The 22,808-nt window shown below is 37.4% G+C and overlaps 3 protein-coding genes across 3 annotated transcripts; all 3 read left to right on the top strand.

Moving 5' to 3' along the window:
* Positions 1–541: 541 nt before the first annotated feature.
* Positions 542–1,171, top strand: LOC126767861 (uncharacterized). Its single transcript, XM_050485535.1, has 2 exons — positions 542–821; positions 889–1,171. Exons 1-2 carry the CDS (start codon positions 542–544, stop codon positions 1,137–1,139), a joined length of 531 nt encoding a protein of 176 aa, XP_050341492.1. The 3' UTR covers positions 1,140–1,171.
* Positions 1,172–3,093: 1,922 nt separating this feature from the next.
* On the top strand, positions 3,094–16,809 carry LOC126767249 (beta-mannosidase-like). Its single transcript, XM_050484812.1, has 13 exons — positions 3,094–3,367; positions 9,888–10,031; positions 10,099–10,453; positions 10,514–10,669; positions 10,915–11,005; positions 11,077–11,254; positions 11,312–11,422; positions 11,626–11,800; positions 11,867–12,183; positions 12,261–12,679; positions 13,634–13,837; positions 13,904–14,086; positions 16,198–16,809. The coding sequence occupies exons 1-13, from the start codon at positions 3,226–3,228 to the stop codon at positions 16,537–16,539; spliced, it is 2,817 nt and encodes a 938-aa protein (XP_050340769.1). The 5' UTR covers positions 3,094–3,225; the 3' UTR covers positions 16,540–16,809.
* Positions 16,810–17,062: 253 nt separating this feature from the next.
* On the top strand, positions 17,063–21,000 carry LOC126754311 (beta-mannosidase-like). Its single transcript, XM_050466317.1, has 12 exons — positions 17,063–17,241; positions 17,300–17,437; positions 17,614–17,968; positions 18,025–18,180; positions 18,242–18,338; positions 18,404–18,584; positions 18,651–18,761; positions 19,036–19,515; positions 19,579–20,000; positions 20,183–20,380; positions 20,442–20,624; positions 20,689–21,000. The coding sequence occupies exons 1-12, from the start codon at positions 17,115–17,117 to the stop codon at positions 20,950–20,952; spliced, it is 2,712 nt and encodes a 903-aa protein (XP_050322274.1). The 5' UTR covers positions 17,063–17,114; the 3' UTR covers positions 20,953–21,000.
* The last annotated feature ends 1,808 nt before the right edge of the window (positions 21,001–22,808 follow it).

Genomic DNA, 22,808 nt, shown 5'->3' with positions numbered 1-22,808 from the left:
ATTTAAGTAAATAACAATAAACTTGACCATAATTGTACAAAGAAGTAAAGAAGCACTGCTCGTATATGGCTAATCGATCGTAATAAAACATTTTCCGGTGCAATGACACTTGCGCTGCGTGATCTAGGCCCAACAGCGCCATTCTCAGCGTAGCTTCCACTTCTAGCGCAACTCGTAAGTAAATGGGCGAATTCCAAAACACAACGGTGCTTTCACGATAAGTTAAATGTTAACTGCTGTTACATACTGTGTCGTAATTTAAAATACATAATGTTGCATAAACAAGTAGGCAAGTGGGCGAGCGAATGCAAGCGCCATACTGACACACACACTTATTGCCACATATAGGAAAAGAACTCTTTTCGACCAACTATTGGCACACTTAGAAGCCATGGCGCGCACCTCTCCATAGGTGCATATGATTGTGTGTCAGTAGTGGTGAGGAAATTCTGATATAAAAGTAAAAGAAGAGACCTCAAAGACAACAGTTGACATTGGTCGCCGCGTTGACGTGAACCGAAGATTAATTCTAACGAAAAAAATGCTTGCCTATACAAAATTTTTGTTGTGCGTTCTAATGGCTGGTGTGGCCACGGCTGCGGATACCTCAAAGCCAACAACCACCAAACCCATTTCCATTACAACGGAAGTCATTGAATCATCCAAGGATCCTGTAGCGACGGCCACGCCTCCGGCCGATGGCACCACCGAGCAACGCGAAGCGCATTTCGAGATGATCGCACAACGTATGGACATCAGCAGCACTTTGGATGATAACAACGAGTATCATTACCTCTGCACAGTGGGCAAAAAGCGCACCCGTAAGTGCAAGAAAATTTTAAAGATTATTAAAAGTATGGTATTAAATTAGAATTTGCGTTCTTGCAGAGAACGTTATGTGCTTCGCCGAGGACAACACGCGCTGGGAGACACCGCACGATGTGAACTTGAAACTGCGTTGCCCCAAATCGGGCACAGGTTATGAGATCGCGTTCGCGCAAGTGGATGTCTGGATGACCTCTAATGATTTGGATTGTCGTGTAATTGAGGGCGGTGTGGGTTATGGATCTATTGGTCTGCAGCTGACCGCCTATAAAACAAATACGTTCCGTTATATTGCTGATGTCTTCTCGGTTTGACAATAGGAATCTTTGTTTATGTGGATGATATGATGAGGTATCAAATAAATGGTTTGAATTAAGCAATGATACGTTTGACTTTTCTAGAAAATTAAGAAATTTAGCTTGAAGACAACCATAGTAAGGAAGTACTGGAACAGCGACTAAAAGCGAAAACGTTTATAGAATCGGTCGTGTTTATAATTAATTCATTATATTGTATCATATTTATAACCAAAAAAAGTTTTGAGCAATAGCGGGATCTTAGAGACACCCAATGACGTTATGAGAAAGCATTTAATGCGAAGAAATACGTATCCCCCATAAATCTTGGTACAAAGTACCTAGTTCAAGCTAAGAGTAAGCATGACTGAACGATAAGGACTTCGATCTGAAAATTGCAATAAACTAAACGCCTACCTATCCAAAATTTATCCTGATATACTAAACATATATCCGGCATGCAAAGAATGCTTAGGCATCTTTATGCACGCTCCGTTAAGCCTACTCACCGAACACCGCTTACCCTTTGGTACGAGCATGCCGAAACAGCCTTCCGTTAAATGACTTCGAAGGTAGAGTTTACCCTCAAACATGGTCTAAATATTCGACAACAATAACCGAGCGTAGCACAATAATTATTATCTACTTATTTTTCGGCTCTCCATCAAACCGACCTTTTGTTTTATTATTCCGATTTTGCCTCTAAGTTTTCTAAAATCGATACCCAAATCCTCCTTCAGAACAAGTAGAAAAAGGGAATGGAGTTGATTAACATTTCAATTATAAAGGGTGATCCATTTCGAGGTTTCCTAGTTAAAAAACAAACACAGAAACTTCAAATCTAAGGGCAATGTTTGTTATCCTTCGAAACAACATTCTTTGGAAATTTGTTTTGAGGATTATCTCTTTTAAATGTTGACCGCGGCTACGTCTCAGATGGACCATCCGTTAAGTCCTATTTTCAATGACTCGTCGAGCATCTCAACATGTGGCTGGCGAATGATACGCGTGCTGTTTTGCTCCAAGGATTGGTGACCAATCTACCGACCCAAAAGTAGCGAATGTTTTTAATTAAGCTCAACGATTTGTTTTTCAGGCGTAATTCTTTCCATGATGAAATGCCAAACCATATGGAACAAACATAACATGACAGCTTGACACGACTCACGGGTATCTGCCAAAAAAAGGCTATTGAAAAAAGACCTTCGCTTGGATAAACTGTTATAAGGCTCTAGAGAGACTTTCTTGTTAAACTTTGAACTACTACGAATTATGAAGTTCAAAGCTTAAAATTTTCATCTTAATTACTTAACTCGGGTGACTCTTTAAAAGCTATAAAACCAAATAAGTGGAGAGCAGTAAAAAGTTGACCACACTTGCCTTTGAGGTCATAAGGTTATGTTCAACATTCGATAGAAAAAGTGCCGAAGAGGTTTGGAGATCGTATTTCAGCATAAACTGGAGCGTCCGTGTTATATTAGTCTCTTCGATCTCTGCGATATGAGTTTTGAAGTAAGAGCGATAAAATAGATATGACCTATAAAAAACAATTCGCTGCACAGATTAAAAAAATAAGTTAACAGTATTTTTAACATCCCCATCGAAACGAACGAAGTTTAAGTTAATTAAAACGGTTCATGGTACAGACTCTGCATAAATTTAGAAAACATTCTGTTTTCATTTTGTCAAAAGTGAAAAGCCTTCAATACAAAAATTTATTAAGAAACCCGCTCAGGTTTCCACACACTCAAATGGTAAATACGAGTACTTTATTTTAATCTTAAATTAGGCATTCGATCACTTCGATTGCGATATGTCAATTAAGTTGATATAAAATACAAACAATAACAATTATGGGTTCCTAAATACATACAAATGTACGAGCATATACACATACCACTCGTAGGCACCTGAGGCCCATACTTTTGCACTCCGTAATCAGTCTATTAGTTGATATCGGGACTGCGTGCCGACAAGTCGATTGATTTCCAATTAGAAATTGTTCAAACGCGTGATAAAAAATCATTTTTTTCCGTTATTTGCTTGTCTTTTTTTGTATTTTTTGCACTAATTATTGCCGAAATGCGTTGTCTGTAGAAAAATAATGAAAATGTTTGCTGCTTTTAGTGTAATTTTGTATGCAATAACCGCTTTATTTAGTCTGACAAATATTTTTCTGGCGTGTGGCGACAAAGTCAGTGTGGTGGAGTTGACCACTTTGTGGACGTTGAGCAATCAAAATGGCTGTAAGTGAAAGATTTCAAGAGAAATTAAAAAAAGTGCTCGTGTCTTGTAAATATTCTATACATACAGAGAATGCTCTATTAAACGGACGTTCTTTGAAGCGAACAGCTCTATTAACCGAACAAAAAGGCTGGCGTACAGTGTGAGATTTCACTGTCCAGTCGTCTTCAAAAAAGTAAATTAAATACTAATTTGGTTGTTGTAAGCGCCAAATCTTTATAACCTCAAAGTGCTCATATAAATCTCAGTCAGTGTAACTTATCGAATCAATTTGATTTTTGTGCGATGATTTCATATGCAAAATCACTTTTGCGATTTAATTTCACACCCTCTGTGATAACGGCTTTGTTTACTTTTTCGGCAAACCTTTGTAATATGTATGTATACAAATATGTATTTATATATATTCTATGCATATATATATATATACTTATATATATATATATATTTGAAAATAAAGAGTGGGCTTTCTACCTTTCCCCAAAAACGTAGTGATCCAGTGTAGCAATCAAAAAATATCTAACAATTTAGAGTACTCAATATAATTTTGGTGTTGAATCAATGCAATATATATGTATGTATGTATAATGCACAATGGAGATTCTTCGAAAACCGGTAACAATTTTCAGTTAGCCAAAGTGATATTAATAAATAACACGGAAAATCAATTAATGACTTACTGGGTTATAACCACTTATCGTCACAACAAATGAAGTCCTTAGGGGAAGACAAAACACTGGTCCCTCTTCCAAGAGACGGCGTAACGAAGAGAGTAAACTTCACAAAGAAATTTAAAATTACTCTCGGCAGTAAGGTGGAGTGGAGTAATTCTACGCTCAACCTTCTAATCAAGCGGCTAAGCGATCTTAGCTTATGAAGTCAAATCGCTGTTAGTGGAGGAGTGTATAGAAAGGCTAAACTGGCGGGTAGCCGGCAATAAGTTGGCCTACGAACTAGAACTACACCGTTCTACAGAACCATGCATATCGCTGGAGCTCCTCCACACTTTAAGGTAGTTGCTACACACGGAACAGAGAGTGAGGAGAGAATGACATTGGCAACAGACAATAGGAATGCTCCACGACAAATTACTATTGGGAGGTTACAACCTAACATGGGTTCTAGATATGATAAATCTCCCCCAAGACAAACTCCGTCTCCTTGTCGCGCTCTATACTGGGCACTGCAGGTTCAAAAAACACTGATCCAATATTATCATAGTGCAAACTGCCGGTTTTGCGGCGTGGAATCGGAATCTTCTAGATTACCCAGCAAATTGTAGAAGCAGACTCAAGACCGACTGCATGGACAGAGATCACATCACCTCCAAGCTACTGGAATTGTTTAGAGTGCTGGACCTCAGTGATCATATGTGATATAGGAGAGGGCACAATAGACCATAGATCATATTGCAAAACCTCAATTATTTTCTATCTATCTATTTTCTATACAGTTGCAAGTAAAAACCAATAATTATTTCAATAGATAAAAGAGATAATGATCGAAAGACTAGTCAAAACTTTGATTTTGACAAAATGCCGACTCCCTTAAAAAAAATTCGTTCTTTGTGAAAAAAAAACTTATATCTTCGAGTGAATTGAATTTATTCTCAAAAAAGCTTATTCCTTTCAACAATACCCGACAAATGTTTCAAAGAAGATTATGTAAAAATTTCAAGTCGCTCGGTCCAACCGTTTCGGAAAAAGTTTCTTACAGACTCTGAGAATAATGTTTCGAGAAAAAGTGTTTCAAATTTTGAAAGTCGAGGAGAATCTAAGTGAAAAGGTTCTTAATATACACTCATATCATCGAAACTAGCATTTTGCGGATCAACTTCAAAGACTTAAAAAAATAAGTGCTATAAGCTCTAACAAGTATTAAGTATAAACCAATTACTTTAAAAGTAATCATCAATAATATTGACAATTAAAAATATACTATATATAATCAGCATTGGATTTGAGTATGAGATATCTACGTCATATCCTTCCGTTTATGATAAATCATCGGTGTTATCAGTTTTTTTTTTGTTTTTATATACAGACATACCGTATATTTGTTAAGCAGCATGATCATTAACATTAATCAGTATCGTGTCAAAGTGTAGAAAGTGGCTGGAACATTCAAGTGTGACGCTGATAAGATAAGGAAAATTTTGTTTGTTTGTAGTATGTCAACTCTGTGCTTAATTGAGTGGCTTTCGAACACTAATAATCGTGCCATGGGAGTTTCGATAAGGCGGCTTGTTTACAGCGAACATTTTTATACGATTTATTAGGGAATCACGGTAAATAATGCTTTGCTAATTTAATGCCGGCGAAGGGAGCTTACGCCGTTTTTCGATATTTTGGGCAAAACGCTTATCCCCCCTGCCCCCCTGTGGCCATCTATATGTCGACTGGTGCATTAGAATCTGCTATCTTTATCGATTGTGAGTGAGAATTTCATGACATTTCATAGATTGGTAGTGAAGTTATTGTGTTTTAAGTATCAGTATGTTTGTGATACGGTGCGACCTCGTCCTTTTTGGAAAAATGCATTTGCCCATGAAAGGAAAGCGTTATGCAGACGTAAAGGCCATTCAAAAGGCTTGCACCGGCATACTGGCGGCCATACCGGCCATCGAGCTAAAACACTCGTTCGACATGCTTTTGGACCGTGCAAGAGCTGTATTGAAGCAGAAGAAGACTATTTTGAATAAAATAAAATGATTTTGCCAAAAAAAACCATTTGTTTTGTTTTTTTTAAGTCCTGTTTACTTTGGAACGCACCTTGTATGCCAATTTCGTAATCCAGATCCAATGGATGATGGAGATCTACACATTTTAAGACGGATTCAAATTACTAATATCTTAAGAAAAAGTTTTTAGCAGAAAGAGCAGTGGAAATAGTCAAGGGACAAGTCCCCTGCCTGAGTCATATCGTAGATGGCACTAGTAGAATTAAATATATAAATTCAATTAAAGATGATTTTTAGTAAGCCTAACCTCCAATAATTCATTATTTTGTGAATTATACCAACCGACGAACACATCACAAAAGTCCAGAAAATAATTTTGAAAAGATATCTTCTGTAAATGATATACTTACCATTTATGAATATTTTGGTAGAAGAAAACTCTGTGTAAAGTGGGAGTTCGCGCGGGCTTACTTTTGACTAAAAACAACGACGAGTTGATGATTCGGAGCAGTGTTTGGAGATGTTCAAGCATAATAAACCCGAGTTTTTGCATCAGTGTGGGACAAAAGATGAAACACGGCTCCACCATTTCACTCCGAAGTCCAATGTATAGTTATCCGAGTGGACTGCACACGATTAACCCGCTCGGAAAAGGCAACAGTCGTCTGGCAAGGTTACGACGCATAGAATAAGCTTTATTGACTACCTTGAAAAAGAATGATCATCAACAACGAATATCACATCGCGTCATTGGACCGTTTAAAGGGCGAAATCGCCGAAAAACGACCGTATTTGAAGACAAAGAAAGTGCTGTTTCACCAATCTAATGCACCGTGTGACAACTCAGAGAAAACGATATTAAAAGTCCATTAACTGGACTTCCACATCCACCGTATTCTCCAAAATGCTCGCTAAGAACAATGAAGGAGTGATCGGCGAAACTGAGACCTATTTTGAAACAAAGAACACATTTTACTGCAAAAATTGTATCGAAAAGTTGAAGGATCATTACAATTAGAATATCATCCTTGAAGGGAACTATGTTGAATAAAACAATGATTTAACGATAGATTGTACGAAATTAATTATTATTATAGTAAAATCATGCATGAAAAGTATTAGGGGAGTACGTATTTGTTTGTCATAAAGATATATTCTGATGCATTAAGGCCAGGTTCCTCCAAACAATTATCGATATGAACCAAACGGCATTCTACTCTTTAGATGTCTGGCTATGGCCTCAAGCAGAACCAGAAATATTCATTATTATTTAAAAAAGTTATAAACAATTAAAAGTGAAAAAAATGGTTAAAAAAAATTCATCGCCATTTTGAAAAAAAAATAAAAAAAAAAAATTTCAAGTAATTTAATATATGTACTTTCATATGTAAAAAAAAATTGATTACTCAACATGTTTTGTAATAAAAAAAAATCTATTGAAAAAAATTACGTTTTTTAGAGGAACCTGGCCTTAAGCAAATACCGATTGCTTTATTATTCGTCAATATTCTCTGATATATTTGTTTCTTTATACAAATATGTATGTATCATTAGCATTCAGTGAAAGTTTAGGTACTTCTTCAAGAGTCAAATCGAATGAAGTGATTAAACACTGAAAAGACGTTGCTTTTATATTTCAGGATTAGAGAAAAAACCTATTTTAATCATCGAAAATCGCTTAATTGTTTTTCAAAATATTCTCCATTAAGATCTATTTACTTTTGCACGTTTGCCACTCAGATTGAGAATCTCCAAAGCATGCAATTGCCTCTTTTTTCGTACACAAATAAAAAGAAATCATTCAGTGCCAAGTCAAGACTTATCAAAAGTTGTGTTTGCTGAAGAACTCCCGGAATTTGCAAGTTGCAAGACTGGCTAAAAACTATTTGGAAAACAGTGGCTGTGAAGTTTCACCTCACCCGTTTTATAGCCCAGACTTTGCCCTTTCTGACTACCATTTACTCCGGTCGTTGCATATTCTCGTGAAATATGGCCGCCCTCAATAAGACAGAGTATCAAAACATGGCTTCAATCAATCTTGGTCGCTAAACCGGCGCTATTGATTTGAAATGGAATTCACAAATTGCAAAAAGAAGGGCAATACTTTGAACACGTTTTCCTAAAATAAACGTCCTAATAAAAAAGAGAACGAAATATACTATTCTTTCTCACATTTATACCTTCCAGAGTTTGAGATAGAAGCCTCTACGCAATGGTGATTAATTTCTTGTTTTTATAGTTTGATATTTGGATTGCTATAATTTCATACATTTTAGCACATTAATACTTATTAGATTTCTTCTGAAATGCATTTACATAAAAAACTCACATGTGAGAAGTTTCCAGAGTCTCTCTATCTGTCTGAAAATTTTAGGCCACTCAAATAGTTAGTTATTCGATAGTTCTTAAAGTTTTTTATTGACTCGAAAGCAATAATTTTTTTCAAAAATTTCAAAAGCTGAATCTTCAACCTAAGAATAATACGTCGTCCACCTTTTTGGTCACTTTGTATATTTTTGTATACCTCCGATTTTCTTTGGAGATATCTGAAGACACAAATGTTCAAAACGAACTCGAAAAATACTTTTGGTACCAACAAACCTCTTAAAATACGCTATTTCTTTCGTATCTTAAACGCTAAAGTGTTTACACGTTTAATAACAGTTATCTTGTGATTGACAAGTATTTCATTAATTAAGTATTTGATAAAAAAACGAAACAAAAACACTTAAGTGAATGTCATATCAAAGATAATACTTTAGTAATATTGAACCAAAATTTAAGAATCAAGCACCTTCTAATAGTATTTGGTATAACAAAAGAGCTTCTGAAGCGAAATTTCTTTAAGGGGTTACATTGGACTACGGGTTTCAAAAAATTGAAATTTTTATTGTCTTATTAAATTCTACAATACTCTAAAATATTGTCCAAAATTTTCAAGTTAATCCGTGTAATAGTTTCGGAGATACAGCCTTGAAAACTTATGTGCTCGAGGCTAGCTAGGCTAAGTGCGCCGTCTTTAAATATTTTTCTTGTAACTGTGTTTTTGCAGTAGTTGGCAAGATTGCTCGAGAACTACTCAACCGATCTTCATGAAATTTTACACAAGTCTTTGAGATACAATTTTTAAAGACTTGGACAATGGATTTTTTTTCGATTACAACTGTTTGTAAACCAAAATTTCGCGAAATTTTCACTGAAATTTTAATTTTTTTTTTTTTGTAAAAATGCCAAAAATCCAATTTTCAGTTTTTCCCCTTTTAAGTTAAGGTTTTAACACGTTTTACTTTAGATGATCCTGTAAGGAGTTATTCTACCAACGGGGGGGCATCTTTTTTCCGAGGGGTCACCGGAAATGGCGTCGCAATGACCGAGTGTAAGATATTTTTTTTCCAAAAATTTTAGAAATCCTTTGCTAATAGTGTATATTTGTAACAATAAAAAATTCTAAAAAAATTGTTGAAAAATGTTGTTTCTTACCTCGAAGAAACCCATGTAACTCCTTAAACAGGCCATCCTAGGGAGTCTAATATCATTTGTATAAAATAGTGTTGTTGGCACCTGCTGAGATATGTTGAACGAAAAATTAAAAAAAAAAACGAAAATTTAGACACAAAACAAAAGGGGCTTTCACCTGTTTAATTTCGTTACTCAAATAAACCATCCAAATGCGGAAAACATTCCAATACACACTTAAAACCAAACAAACTTAAAAAATGTTGCTTGAAGTCAGTTTTCAGAAATGTTGACGTCAGTTTCAAAAAACATACATATATCTTTATTAAAAGAAATAGCAGATATTATGAAAAAGCTTCAAAACTTATTATTCTCCTTACTCGCAGCAATAACAAAGTCGGGACTTAAAATACCCATAAGCGTTTACTCGGCGCTGAGCTCAGAATATGGCGATGTTTTGCAGTCGAAAAACGATGTAGATCTGCGTTGGATCGCTTACGATAATTGGACCTTTACTAAGCATTTTAACGGTAATATAAGCCTCTCAGTCCATGTACACCTAAATAAATAATAACCCGATTAACCGATTAACTTCAGTCGAAGAAGAAGACTTTGCAAATGTAAACGCGATCAATCTGACGATTTACGGCATTGACACAGTGTCGACCATACGACTAAATGGCGTACATATTGGCAAAACGGACAATATGTTCATGCGTTACAATTTCGATGTGCTGCGTCTGTTAAAGCAAGAAAATATATTGGAAATAGAAATCCAATCACCTATTTGGAGGACCAAAGCGCTGGCGAACGAACAAGCGCCATGGATTATAGTGCCACCAGAATGTCCACCGGACTCTTTTAGAGGCGAATGTCATCGAAATCTGTTGCGTAAGATGCAGATGAGTTTTGGCAGTGATGTGGGACCAGCAGTGCCCTCGATGGGTATATGGTAGGTCACCGGCATTGGATTTGCTCTTTGAAGTTTAAGGAAATAAGATATTTTTTGTAGGAAAACTATAACTTTGGAGTATTATGAGGTCGCCATTTTGCGTGTAGTCGATATTGCCGTGGTGCCTAATACCACGCACTGGATCATGGATGTGCATACTTTCTTTGATACGAGTCTATCGTATGACTTCTTTGGAAATATTACTTTATTTGCACCGTAAGTAAAAACCGGTATAGTTCCAAGGCAAGCTCGAATTGATAAGATAAATCTTCAATATTTTACCTTTTTTCGACCAAACGATGTCACTGTTGAACTACCTGATTTAACTTCTTTAGAAGATAAATCTTCAATATAGTCCCATTTCATAACCAAACGAAGTCACTGTTAAACTACTTACCCGACTTCTATTTTATTCGAATCCTTAAACTAACGTCTAGCATAATTCTTGATTGACATTGCAGCGACCTATTAGATGAAAATCCACATGAGGTTGGTCTAAAAACTATAAGTTACCAATCGCCTAAAGTCTCCTTCGAAGTACCGGTGCCCAAGGTGAGTTTTGCAAGACCTTAACCTGAAATTAACTGTAAATAAACTCAAATGTTGTAAAACGGAACGTATAGGAATCAGTCAAACTATGGTGGCCTAATGGCTATGGCGAACCGAATCTCTACCCAATATTTGTGTCCGCGACATGCTGGGCTAAGACGGACAAGCCACTATTGATGGCAAAAACAATTTCAGAAAAATTAGTTTATATTGGCTTTAGAACTGTGGAATTAGTTGAGGATGCCGAAGAAGGTGTGTAGCCTTATAATAGTAATAAAAAATATATTTAAAACAACAACTGTGCTTCAGGACAGGGTCGCACATTCTACTTTAAGGTCAATAGTGTGCCAATTTTCATAAAGGGTGCGACATATCTACCCGCCGACATATTGCCCGAGAAGTATGATGACGCTGAAAATGGTGAGTCTAAAACTTATAGTTGATAGAGAGTACAATAGCAGATTGAGATTGGGCAGATTGCATGTATATTTTATGCGTTTTTTGTGACGTCAGTTTAGCGAGGCGCTACCGACAGCTTACTGACAGTAAGAACACCACAATCTTTGTTTTCTATCAATCATTTCTTGAAAAAAAATTCAAAAATTTCTATTTTCTTAATAAAGTGGAATACATTTTGCGTTTGGCTCACCAGGCGAATATGAATATGATACGTGTCTGGGGCGGAGGTCTTTACGAGTCAAAAACCTTCTACGATACCGCTGACAAGTTGGGTTTGCTGGTTTGGCAAGATATGGCATTCACTAATGCCACGTATCCAGCTTCTACCCTCTTCCTCGAGTAAGTAAAAAATATATGTAATTCCTCACAAAATTTAGAAGTTCTTATAAAACTTTTTCCAAATAGTTCAATTCGTGTTGAAACATCGCAGAATGCCAAATTTCTCGCGTCACATCCATCCTTAATATTAATAGTGACAAACGATGAGATCGAATTGTTTCTGGTGACGCATAAAAATGATTTTGGCTCCGAGCTTGAATACGAACGCTTAGAAAACGAATACAAACAATTATTCATGGGCACGATTAAACCGGAGCTAAATGTCATTTCACGCAATTCCTTCGATCCACGTCCTGGACCAATGATCTCAACACCATCAAAGGGTATTGAGGAGAACAAGAAAGATTTGCCACTCGATTTGCAGAGCATCAACTATGGCGATGGTTAGTTGTACATACATATATTTATAGAAAGTAGTTAAGTCAAAAATATGGTAATGCTTTCGAATTTTTCCAAACAGTGCACTTTTGGGAGGAAGATCTCGATGGTTGCGATCCAGATATATACCCACGCGCACGCTTTGTCAGCGAATATGGTTTTCAGAGTATGCCAGCAATAACATCGTGGAATCTGACAATGAAGACAAACGACAGCATCGCCGATTTGATCAAACATCGGCAGCACAACCCGCTTGGTATGACGCCGATGTTGCAGTTAATCGAACGCCATATACCATTTCGTGCATCCAGCTGGGAGCAAGACATCAACGACTTGGTCTACTTCAGTCAGCTTACGCAAGCTATGGCCGTTAAAACAGGCACGGACGTATTTCGCAGTCAGAGCGTAAATCGTCGTACGATGGGCGCCATATATTGGCATTTGAATGATGTATGGGTGGCCCCCACCTGGTCCAGCATTGACTACTACGGCAATTTTAAGGTACGTAAGCTTTTTTTTTAGATTATATGAAGACCGCGAATAGTTTAACGCCAATATTTTTAAAACTTTTGCTGGAATCTCCTTCTTCTTTATTGTCGGGTTTAGAACAGCGCGCCAGTCGTTCTTCCTGTATGCTGTTTATTACCAATTGAAGATTCCAAGTACAAACAGGTCTTTCACCACCTCCCTCCAACGGAGTGGAGGACCTCCCTTTGCTTTCCTCTTCTGCTTCCCCCGGCGTATACTACGTTGAATACTCTCAGAACTGGAATGTCTTCATCCATTCGGACGGCATGACCTTGTCAATGCAGTCGTATATCTTGTACAGCTCATCGTTCCATCGAATGCGATATTCGTCGTTCCCAATGCGCAAAAGACCACAAAACTCCCGCAGAACCTTTCTCTCGAAAACTCGTAACGCCAACTCATCAGATGTTGTCATCGTCCATGCCTCAGTACCATATTGCAGGACAGGGATGAAGAGTGACTTGTAGAGTTTGGTCCTTGTTCGCCAAGAGAAGACTTTCTCACATTCGAGGCGGTTTTAATATTTTCATTGGGTGTGTTTTTATGTGACAAACCCAGCGAATAACCCTGGGGAGTTGTGCGCCTTCTCACTTTAGCTCGCCTTCAAATGGATGTTTTTTAGCTACCCAGAGATATTTGGTCTAAGACCGGAAGTTTTGAGCTGCTTGAGCCATATGTAAAAGAATCGTTTCTGACCACTCCTAAGTGAATGGCGTTGAGAGAACTTTCCTCACTTTCGTGAACTTCTATACATGGCTCCATCCTCCAAGTAAACACTTAACTTAATGTTTTAAGATAACAATTAAATTTATTTCAAAAATTCCCGAACGACTAGTTGGTCCCAATTGAGTAGTTCTTCCTCAAATCTAACATTTTCCAATTTATGTGTTATGAAATAAATTCCTAAAATTTTCACTTTTGTTTCAGCTTCTTTACTATTGGTCCAAGGAATTCTTCGCTCCACTTTATATAGTCGCTTTGAATGATACCAACAATAAGCGCATCAATATAACGTTGATCAGAGAAGAGTACACGGAATATTCTGATGCGCGCAAATATGTTGAAACAATAAATTTCTACTATTGGGATAAATTGATTAGCAGAAAATCGATTACTCGTGATGAAGTTTTGGTGAGTTGAAGTACAAATCAAATGTCGTACAACTAATCGATCACTTTGACATCTCAAATGTTTTAGGAGACAAATTCGGCGCAAACGCGCTCAGTGTCGCTGGATGAAATCATATCTTCCCCATTTACTGTTAATAACTGCTTTTTAGAATTTACGCTGAGTAACACTAACGGAGAAGTACTGGCGTCAACATTTTTCTTGCCCACGAATATGAAGAACATTGTGGGCATAACTGATCCGAAAATAACGGTAAGTACTTTTATATACAAGTATAATATGTTGTAACCAAATTAGACGAAGTTTTTAACTGAATTCATTACAACTTTAGGAAACATTTGAATCCTTTCTCGAAAGTTTCGATATACAAAAAGTAACTTTCGAGAAACAGTTTTGATAAATAAAAAGTATTCATAGTTTAAAATGCTAAAATGGATTTTAAATAATCAAACTATTCGTTAAATTAATTATTTATAATTCTGGAATTTAAAAGGTTTTCAAAAACATCCACGTTTAGACTAATTATTTAAACTAAAACGATACTTTACTTTGGAACTACTAAAGTAATGAGGAATCCACAAAATATACATATAGTTTCCATAATATTCTCATTCTTTACGAATATCTCAGAACGTTATACTATCAAAAAAAAAGAAATCAGTTATAGCTTTACACCGGCAAAAGGATGGTGGGGCCCAAATGAGGACTACTCTTGTGTAACTCATTGCCTCTACCATACACTGCAGTTGTAAGGATGATGAAGGTACATTGATCTGGTGATCAATAAAAGATTTTTCCATACACGGCAAAGTGTATGGAAAGCATACAAAGAACAGTTAGAATGCATCCGTAGAACTCTTAGAAAAACGCCAAATTAGGCACTAAAACACATTTCTGTCCTCAGACATGTTATACGAGTATAAGCAACTAACAGCGAAGTCAGTTCTTAGACTGAGGGAATCTTCTTTAACTGACATTCTAAGATACTTAGCAAGGCTTTTAGAATTAAACTTTAATTCGGTATCGGGGATATTGCCTAAACTTCCACAGGAGAGTAAGATAGGGGTGAGGTGGACAAAGACACGAATCCAAACTGAATAAACCAGTGGTAGATGGTATATTTTCAGCAAAATAGATACCAGATTCGCCTTATGATTACAATACCACTGCAATTAAGAAAACCCTCCTTGTTTTGAGTAAGTAGTTGCTTGAAGCAATATATTTATATATACAGATAGCTTAGCGGCTTTGAAAACAGAAAAGTCTCTCAGTTTTTCATTGAAGATAGTGAAATAATGTCTTGCTCTAATATCCTAATTCACGACAACAATATTTCTGGCGACTGTGAAGAGTATGAATTAGCCAGAGCAATCACCACCGTACAATTAGATCCCCATAAAGAGGGACTATACCATACTTGCTTCTGGTTACTTGTAGATATTTAATCGGCAATCATGTTACAGATATAGTTGAGTATGGTCAATTCCTAACTTGCGCAACAAGCGAACTAACGTCGCGTGAATGGAATATGGAACACACATGCCGACTACTCATATTACAATTCAAAAAGAATGGCAGACATTAGAGCTATATTTGCTTTAAATTTGCTAACCGGTCATTGCTTTATTGACAGACATCCCAGCAGGTATCATGCAATGATTATTGTAGAAGCTGACAAGGTGTAGAGGAAGAAGAAGAAGAGGCTGTAGAACATACATATACCTTTTTCAACTGACGTAATTCAGCAGATGCAAAGGGTGGTTTAGAGAGCACATAATAGTGTGAGACGTTTTTAGTCCCGGTAGTTTTCCAAAGGGTTTACAAAAGGCCTAGGTGCGTCGTCAGACATCCCGACTAACTACCTATCTATATCAGACATCAAGGGTAAAGAGTCATATCCAACTTGAAGAAGCTCACCGCGTAGCTTCCACCTAATATGAATGTGCGGTATATCATTCTGAATTTCACTTGAAGAGTAAGGATTATTGTGAAGGAGTTTCGATACATTATGCGATAGCTGAGTCAATGAGAACCTTAGAAAACCAAATTACATAGAAAGAGGTGAATCAGACATTCAATATTCAACGGACAAACTAAGTCACTCATTTCATATCTGTATTTTTGTAGTTTGAATTTTTACAGCCACAGTTTTTGACCTTCATCTCCTTAGAACGCTCATTTTATTAAGCTTTTGAGGATCATTAACTGAGCAATCAACTAGTTTAGACTAGACTATAATAGCTTTACATTTTTTTCCTAGTTCCAAAGCACTTTATGATCACTAACTAAATGTTAAACGCTCTTTTTATTGCTCGTAAATTCCGCTCCCCTTCGCTATTTGACATATTTTTCAAATCTTTTAGGTCGAGATATCCTGGCGATATTGCAATGAGGACGCGCTGTCGCTAAAACGCCAAATCGCTTATAGTCTCTTGGTGCGTATCAATTCGCCAGCGCTGTACGTGTTCATACAAATCGTACATCCGCAAATCAAGAGATATAAACTCTCACATAACGGTTTCATACAAGCAGATCCGGTTAAAATCGTGCATTTGGAATATGAGCATGCGTCGGAATGTATGAGCATCTCGAATGAGAATATAAAAGTGCAAACCATGAACCAATATCTATTGGCAGACGCGGCGAAAAAGGCGCAAAATGCAACGAGCGCACGAAGACGGCGACGCCGAAAACTGGACTTGTGATAAGACGAATTTTCGATAACTGATGTTTAATATATAAGATCTGCATATACATACACATATCTAATATGTGTGTTTAGTGATAAGTGTGTGTGCGTTTGTTTGTACGTGTTTGTGATATATAATATATATGATTTAACAAGTGTTTGAGATTTATTGACAGGTGTGTCTTAATATGACAAAATCTGTTCATATGAAATGTTATTATTGTTATTGTAAGTTATAAAAATTGTAAATATATTTGGTTAAGTTATAAAGTACAGTGTCTGCAAATTGACGAAGCCTTCAATTCAATAATTTCAAGTGTTTTCTTAGCATCTTTATCGTTTTTGGCGCCAGCGGCCAACAAAATTTGCACGTGACAACTGTTCTAAGCCTAAGTTACTTGAATTTTATCTGCTAATTTGAAAAAATGCCGAGTGCACATTCAACAGCTGTTTTAGCCCGACCATTTCTTTCAATTTCGTTCGCGTATAAATGAAAGCTTTGCAAATCGTTTGCTCTCAGTCATAATTTGACAGTTTAACGGTGCGGTAACGGTAGTTTTATACCAGAGTTCAGAACAAATTAGTAGCAATATGATTTTAAAGAGGATAGCAGTCCTCTTTAGTCTTAGTTTAACAAGTTTGCTCCTTGGCGCGCGCTCGGAGCTGGTTGAAGTTATAGATCTCAATGCCAACTGGAGCATTACAAATCAAAATCTGAGTGAGTTCTTAAGTTCGACGAAAATTTCCAGAAATCTTCAGCATGGTTTTACTTCCAGCGGTAAGCAAAAGTAATATTCCACTGCCATCGGGCGTCTATAGTGTCCTATATGGCGAGGAAGTTTTGAACTCCTACAATGACATCAATATGCGTTGGATAGCGCTGGATAACTGGACTTATACGCGAACATTTAAAGGTAAAAAGTCTCTGAAAATTTATATTATCCAGCTCATCTACATTCTGCTGATTCCACATTCCTAAACTTTTGAAATTGAAAACTCTCAAATCGAAGTGACTTGCCGTAACCGCCGCTGTATTACTCGGTTAGGTCACATATTTCACTGACTTTTTACTCAACCTTCTTTCGCACAGTTGCTCGCAACCACTTGCCCAAGCACCTCTGCAATTTGACTTTCCACGGCATCGACACCGTCGCCGAGATACGCCTGAACAACCATGTCTTAGGGCGCACCGACAACATGTTCGTACGCTATAGCTACGACATAACCAAATTGCTGATCGAAGACAACGTTATCGAAGTACAGCTATTCTCACCGATACTGGCGGCAAAGAAACGTGCCGCAGATTTCGCTACTAATGCGACCAACTATCCGCCGAATTGTCCCTCGGACCGCTATCATGGCGAGTGCAATGTCAATATGCTGCGCAAGATGCAGTCCAGTTTTTCATGGGACTTTGCACCGGCGGTGCCTTCCATGGGAATTTGGTAAGTACAAAGCGTATGAATAGATCTAAGGAACCTAAGCGCATTGTCAAACACAGGAAAGGCGTATACTTGGAATGCTACGATGTTGCGATTATTCGAGATGTAGATGTGGTTATCAGCCGCACGAAAACGCACTGGAAAGCCGATATGTATGTGTACCTTGATGTGGGCGGATCAGAGGACTTCTTTGCTGAGCTCAAGTTCTACGCTTTGTGAGTTCACAATTTAAATATACTCAAATGAGGGCACTCAATACATTCTTTTGCATTTTAGTGGTATCTTGGAGGAGCCAGTTATCATTAAGGACTACACAAAGCAAAGGGTGTTGCGTAAAAATCCCGTTATAATGTTTTCACAAACTTTTCCCTTGGTAAGCTTAACAAATTGGCATATACATATTTAATAATTTTTCAAACATTCTCTAACGATCTATAGAACTCCGTTATTGCTTGGTGGCCCAATGGCTTTGGCAGCCAAAATCTATACACTTTTAATTTTGTGCTCAATGCATGGCTAGGTAACGAAGGGCCAAACATAGATTCGCCAACAGTCTCGCAGAAGTCAATTCGCATCGGTTTTCGTACAGTAGAACTTGTGGAACAGGAGCAAGCAAATCGTAGGAATTTGAAAAGAATTTTTCATATTTTCTAATGTAAAGAGTAACTGCGTCTGGGCTTTTCAGGTAATGGCTACACATTCTTCTTCCGCATAAATGGCGAGGACATCTTTATAAAGGGCGCCAACTATATGCCATCGCATGTGCTGCCGGAGAAGATGCAAGAACCCGAACGACGTAAGTACTTTTTATGCACAGTCGAAAGGGGCGTGATTTTAGGTGCAATTTTCGAAGCTATCAATAATATTTTGAAAGAAGTTTATGAACCGAACACTTTCGCACCTGGTCTCTGCTGTCAGAGGTCAATCCATGAAGCAGTTGTGATTAGAGGTCAAATTTTTATTGGTAGATGAAAGAATACTTATCAAGTTTGTAGCTTAAAAGCATTGAAGTCTCTAAGAGAAGCTACCGAAAAATATTTATAAACTCTAACATGTCCACTTTCTCACAGTCAAGCACCTGCTTACTTCCGCCAGGGATGCCAATATGAATATGTTACGCATTTGGGGTGGTGGCATTTATGAATCCGATCTTTTCTACGAACTCGCTGATACATTAGGTTTGCTCATATGGCAGGATATGACTTTCGCAAGCGCCATGTATCCAGTTGATGCGGCTTTCCTTGACTCTGTTCGCACCGAGATAGTGCAAAACGCACACCGCATCGCCTATCATCCTAGCTTGGTTGTATTGGCCGCCAACAGTGAAAACGAATTGGCCTTGGCTCAGAACCTGTACGGCACTTTGGTTGAACAGAAGCGCTTTGAGCATGAATATCGGACTTTATATGTGCATAATGTGATACACCAACTAAAGTCAATGCAACATCCCGCACGCGTTTCGCCGCTGTTGTCAACACCTTCGATTGGGAAACGAGGTGAGAAGTACAATTACATTGCGCCGGATCCACAAAGCGCACAATATGGCGATGGTATGAGTGTTAAATTTATTACACAAACAAACAAACTAATCTTTCTCTTCAAACGGATTGCAGTCCATTTCTTTGTGGTCCATGAAAACGGTTGGAATGTCAATATCTACCCAACGCCGCGCTTTGTCACTGAGTATGGCTTCCAGAGTTTACCGCGCACGGCAGCTTGGAAGAGCAGCATGAGGGCCGAGGATAATTTAATGGATATAATGCGTCACCGTCAACATCATCCCATGGCCATGCTGCCGATTGTGAATTTGATACGTCCAAATTTGCCGTTACCGCTGACGAAGGACGCGCGTTATACCGACGCACTGATTTATTTCAGTCAAATTGCACAAGCAATGGCCCTAAAAGTTGAAACCGAATGGTACCGCAGTCTACGCAACACCGAACATCGTACAATGGGCGCACTCTACTGGCAGCTGAATGATGTCTGGGTCGCACCCTCCTGGTCCACAATTGATTTCTACGGCAATTATAAGGTACTTGTTTGAATTTCGGTATTTGTTTTGAGTTCTAGATCTTAGCAGATGTCGCCTTAAACATAAACCAAGAGGCGAGTGAGAAAAATATGTGCTAATGTGACGTCATCATAAGACGCCATAAATCATAAAAAAACTTAGATTTAATCAATAAAGTAGCATATTTTTCTTGTTCCCCACAGCTCGCTTACCATTGGTCTAAGGAATTTTTGGCGCCGACAACGATCATTGCTTTACCCGACACCAACAACAATGCTATTAATGTAACGATTGCTTGTGATCAATTGGAAGTGAGCAGCGAAACTGTACATGTAACGGTACAACTTTTCAAGTATGACAAGCTAACCGCAGTGAATTATACCAAAATTGACACAACCTTGGTAAACTTGACATATTTATTAAATAAAGACACTACATAACCTCTTTTTTTTGGACTTTTAGAAAAGCAATAGCGCAACTAACATACGATCACTCGCCAAAAGCAAGATTTTCACCAATGACACCACTGAAAAGAACACCTTCTTGAAGTTTATACTACACAGAGGACCTATTGAAATCTCGTCGACTTACTTCTTTCCAATGTCCTTTAATAGCGCCGAAGGAATCAGCGATCCTGAGCTGGCGGTGAGTGTGCTTATGATTTAATTTGTATGAATTTATTTTTGTATGTCCTCTCTGCTCTTCGCAGTATGATCTACAATGGATGCACTGCATTGAAAAAGATCAAAAGTACGAGAATGCCTACGCTTTAAAGATCGCTGTAAAGCGTCCAGCATTCTTCGTCTTCATTGATATTATTCATCCGAAGGTAGGAAAGTTTAAGCTATCACAGAACGGCTTTGTTCAAACCAATCCCACCACGAAGGTGAATGTAATATTCAACGCGGATGAATGCATCATTCTACAAAATTCGAATGTGATAATTAAAACAATGCATGAATTTATTTCCTAAATGTGGAGAATACACTGCAATTAATTAAAGTAGACAAATTTGTGAAGAAAAAAATAATAAGTGTATGTGTTGAAAAATTAAGAAATATTGTTTTAATAAATTTTTCAAGTTACTAGAGCACAGGATTAGGTGTAAGAGGAAGATACTAACTCTGAAAAAGTTCGACCAAAAATAAAAATCTTCACATATTATTGTTTTAAATGCGAATTTTCGTTCAATATTAGAAAATATTTTGGTTTTTACTCGACTCAAATAATTCCTTTGACTTCAAGCCCAAGACTGAGTATTTTCAATTGGATTGTATAATATAATTCAAAGTATTACCATACGAAGCTTTAACATTTCCACCGCTTTCTAACAATTTGTGAATTCCAACCTAAAAAAACTTCACCAACTGATGGCCAAAAATGAGTTAAACCAGTTGTTGATAACATGTCCTGATTTGAATCATATTCCAGTGTGGGCGTTCTGCATCGACCGGAACAAATGATAGCCAGGAGGAGAAAGGTCTAAACAATAATGCGGGCAAAAATTCCCAGTCACTGTTTTCCAAATAGTTTTCAACCGTTCTTTCAACATGAATCCGAACGTTGTCATGATTGTAATTATTGCCTCATGTCTAGTCGTAAATTCCGGGTGTTTTTGGGCAGTCACTAGCTTTAATTAATTTTAGACGTATACAGCACACCCTTATGATTTCACCAAATGCAGAACCAGAGAACGTAAATTACGTAAATGATATACGTTCTCTGGATATTCGTTCTCTGGTCTCGACGATACCAAAATACGATGCGTCAGTTAGAAGCCTCTTGAGGTCGGAGAACAAGAAGAGGTCGTTTCAAGTTCTAAAAATGCTGAAAACGATCCAAGCTTAATGCATGCAATTTTCCCACCATGTTCATTGATTTCTGGCACGGTAAATTGGCCGATTGTGAGGACGCCACTTTCGCAGACCTTTATATACCCAAATATTTATGCACCATATAATCAAAACCTTTCTTTAATCCTTTTAAAGTGTATGAACAAGTATATGAACGGGTGTGTCAAGAAGTTTGTAACGCCCAGAAGGAAACGGCCCCGGCCGCATAAAGCATACAAATGATCAGCATGACGAACTAAGTCGATTTAGCTACAGCTATTGACAGCTAATTAGAAACGCTCTCTTTTTATAAGGTGCTCATGAGTATAATGATTAATTGTTTTGGTATACCGTTATTTATATTCCTAAAAACCTTGTATTGCTTTTGTTACTCTATGTACTACTAGTTTCGCTCAGTTTTGTAGTTGCGCAGTTGAAGTTCTGTTAATTTTTTCCCAAATAGTAAATGCGTTACGATATAGAAGGTGAATTAAGTGCGGCAGCTAACTAGAAGCAGTTGATTAAAGAATTAAAATTCCTTCTGGTACTAATTTTTATTAATCATATTATTGATTTCTGGTAAGGATGAGTTTCAAAGTTGTGGTTTAAAATATATTAAAATGTATTATTCAAGTTTTATAATGAGAAAAGGCTGCAGCTGTACACCTGCCCTACTTGGTTACAGTTTTGACCTTCGTCAGTCTGGAAAGACGTACAAAGAAATTTTGAATTAGGTCAAAAAAGTTTTTTTCATTTAGAATTTTGAAACTATTTCGAATGTTACACGCAAAGAAAAAACTTTAAAAACTTCAACAGAAATAGCGCGCTGAATTACTACCATCGCCCGAAGAGATCCAAAAAAGAGTTCCACTGACATTCTACATAAAACTCAAGACGAATATAATGTCCAAATATCCAAGAAAAACAATTTTCTGGCGTTTGGTCGAGTTTGGACTTCACGGCAGGGCAGCAGTCGCAGGAAATCGCTTCTGACTAA

Source organism: Bactrocera neohumeralis, chromosome 2 (genome assembly GCF_024586455.1).
Source record: "Bactrocera neohumeralis isolate Rockhampton chromosome 2, APGP_CSIRO_Bneo_wtdbg2-racon-allhic-juicebox.fasta_v2, whole genome shotgun sequence".
NCBI lineage: Eukaryota > Metazoa > Arthropoda > Insecta > Diptera > Tephritidae > Bactrocera > Bactrocera neohumeralis.
The sequence above is the reverse complement of the archived record's forward strand: the minus strand, read 5'-3'. Positions and strand labels throughout refer to the sequence as shown.

Excerpts from the sequence above, each read along its gene's own strand:
- LOC126767861 (XM_050485535.1), top strand. The coding sequence starts at position 542 with ATGCTTGCCTATACAAAATTTTTGTTGTGCGTTCTAATGGCTGGTGTG. Across the intron at positions 822-888 it reads AGTGGGCAAAAAGCGCACCC|AGAACGTTATGTGCTTCGCC; the intron begins GTAAGTGCAAGA and ends GCGTTCTTGCAG.
- LOC126767249 (XM_050484812.1), top strand. The coding sequence starts at position 3,226 with ATGAAAATGTTTGCTGCTTTTAGTGTAATTTTGTATGCAATAACCGCT. Across the intron at positions 11,255-11,311 it reads AGTTGAGGATGCCGAAGAAG|GACAGGGTCGCACATTCTAC; the intron begins GTGTGTAGCCTT and ends ACTGTGCTTCAG. Across the intron at positions 12,680-13,633 it reads ACTACTACGGCAATTTTAAG|CTTCTTTACTATTGGTCCAA; the intron begins GTACGTAAGCTT and ends CTTTTGTTTCAG.
- LOC126754311 (XM_050466317.1), top strand. The coding sequence starts at position 17,115 with ATGATTTTAAAGAGGATAGCAGTCCTCTTTAGTCTTAGTTTAACAAGT. Across the intron at positions 17,969-18,024 it reads GTGCCTTCCATGGGAATTTG|GAAAGGCGTATACTTGGAAT; the intron begins GTAAGTACAAAG and ends TGTCAAACACAG. Across the intron at positions 20,381-20,441 it reads CCAAAATTGACACAACCTTG|AAAAGCAATAGCGCAACTAA; the intron begins GTAAACTTGACA and ends TTGGACTTTTAG.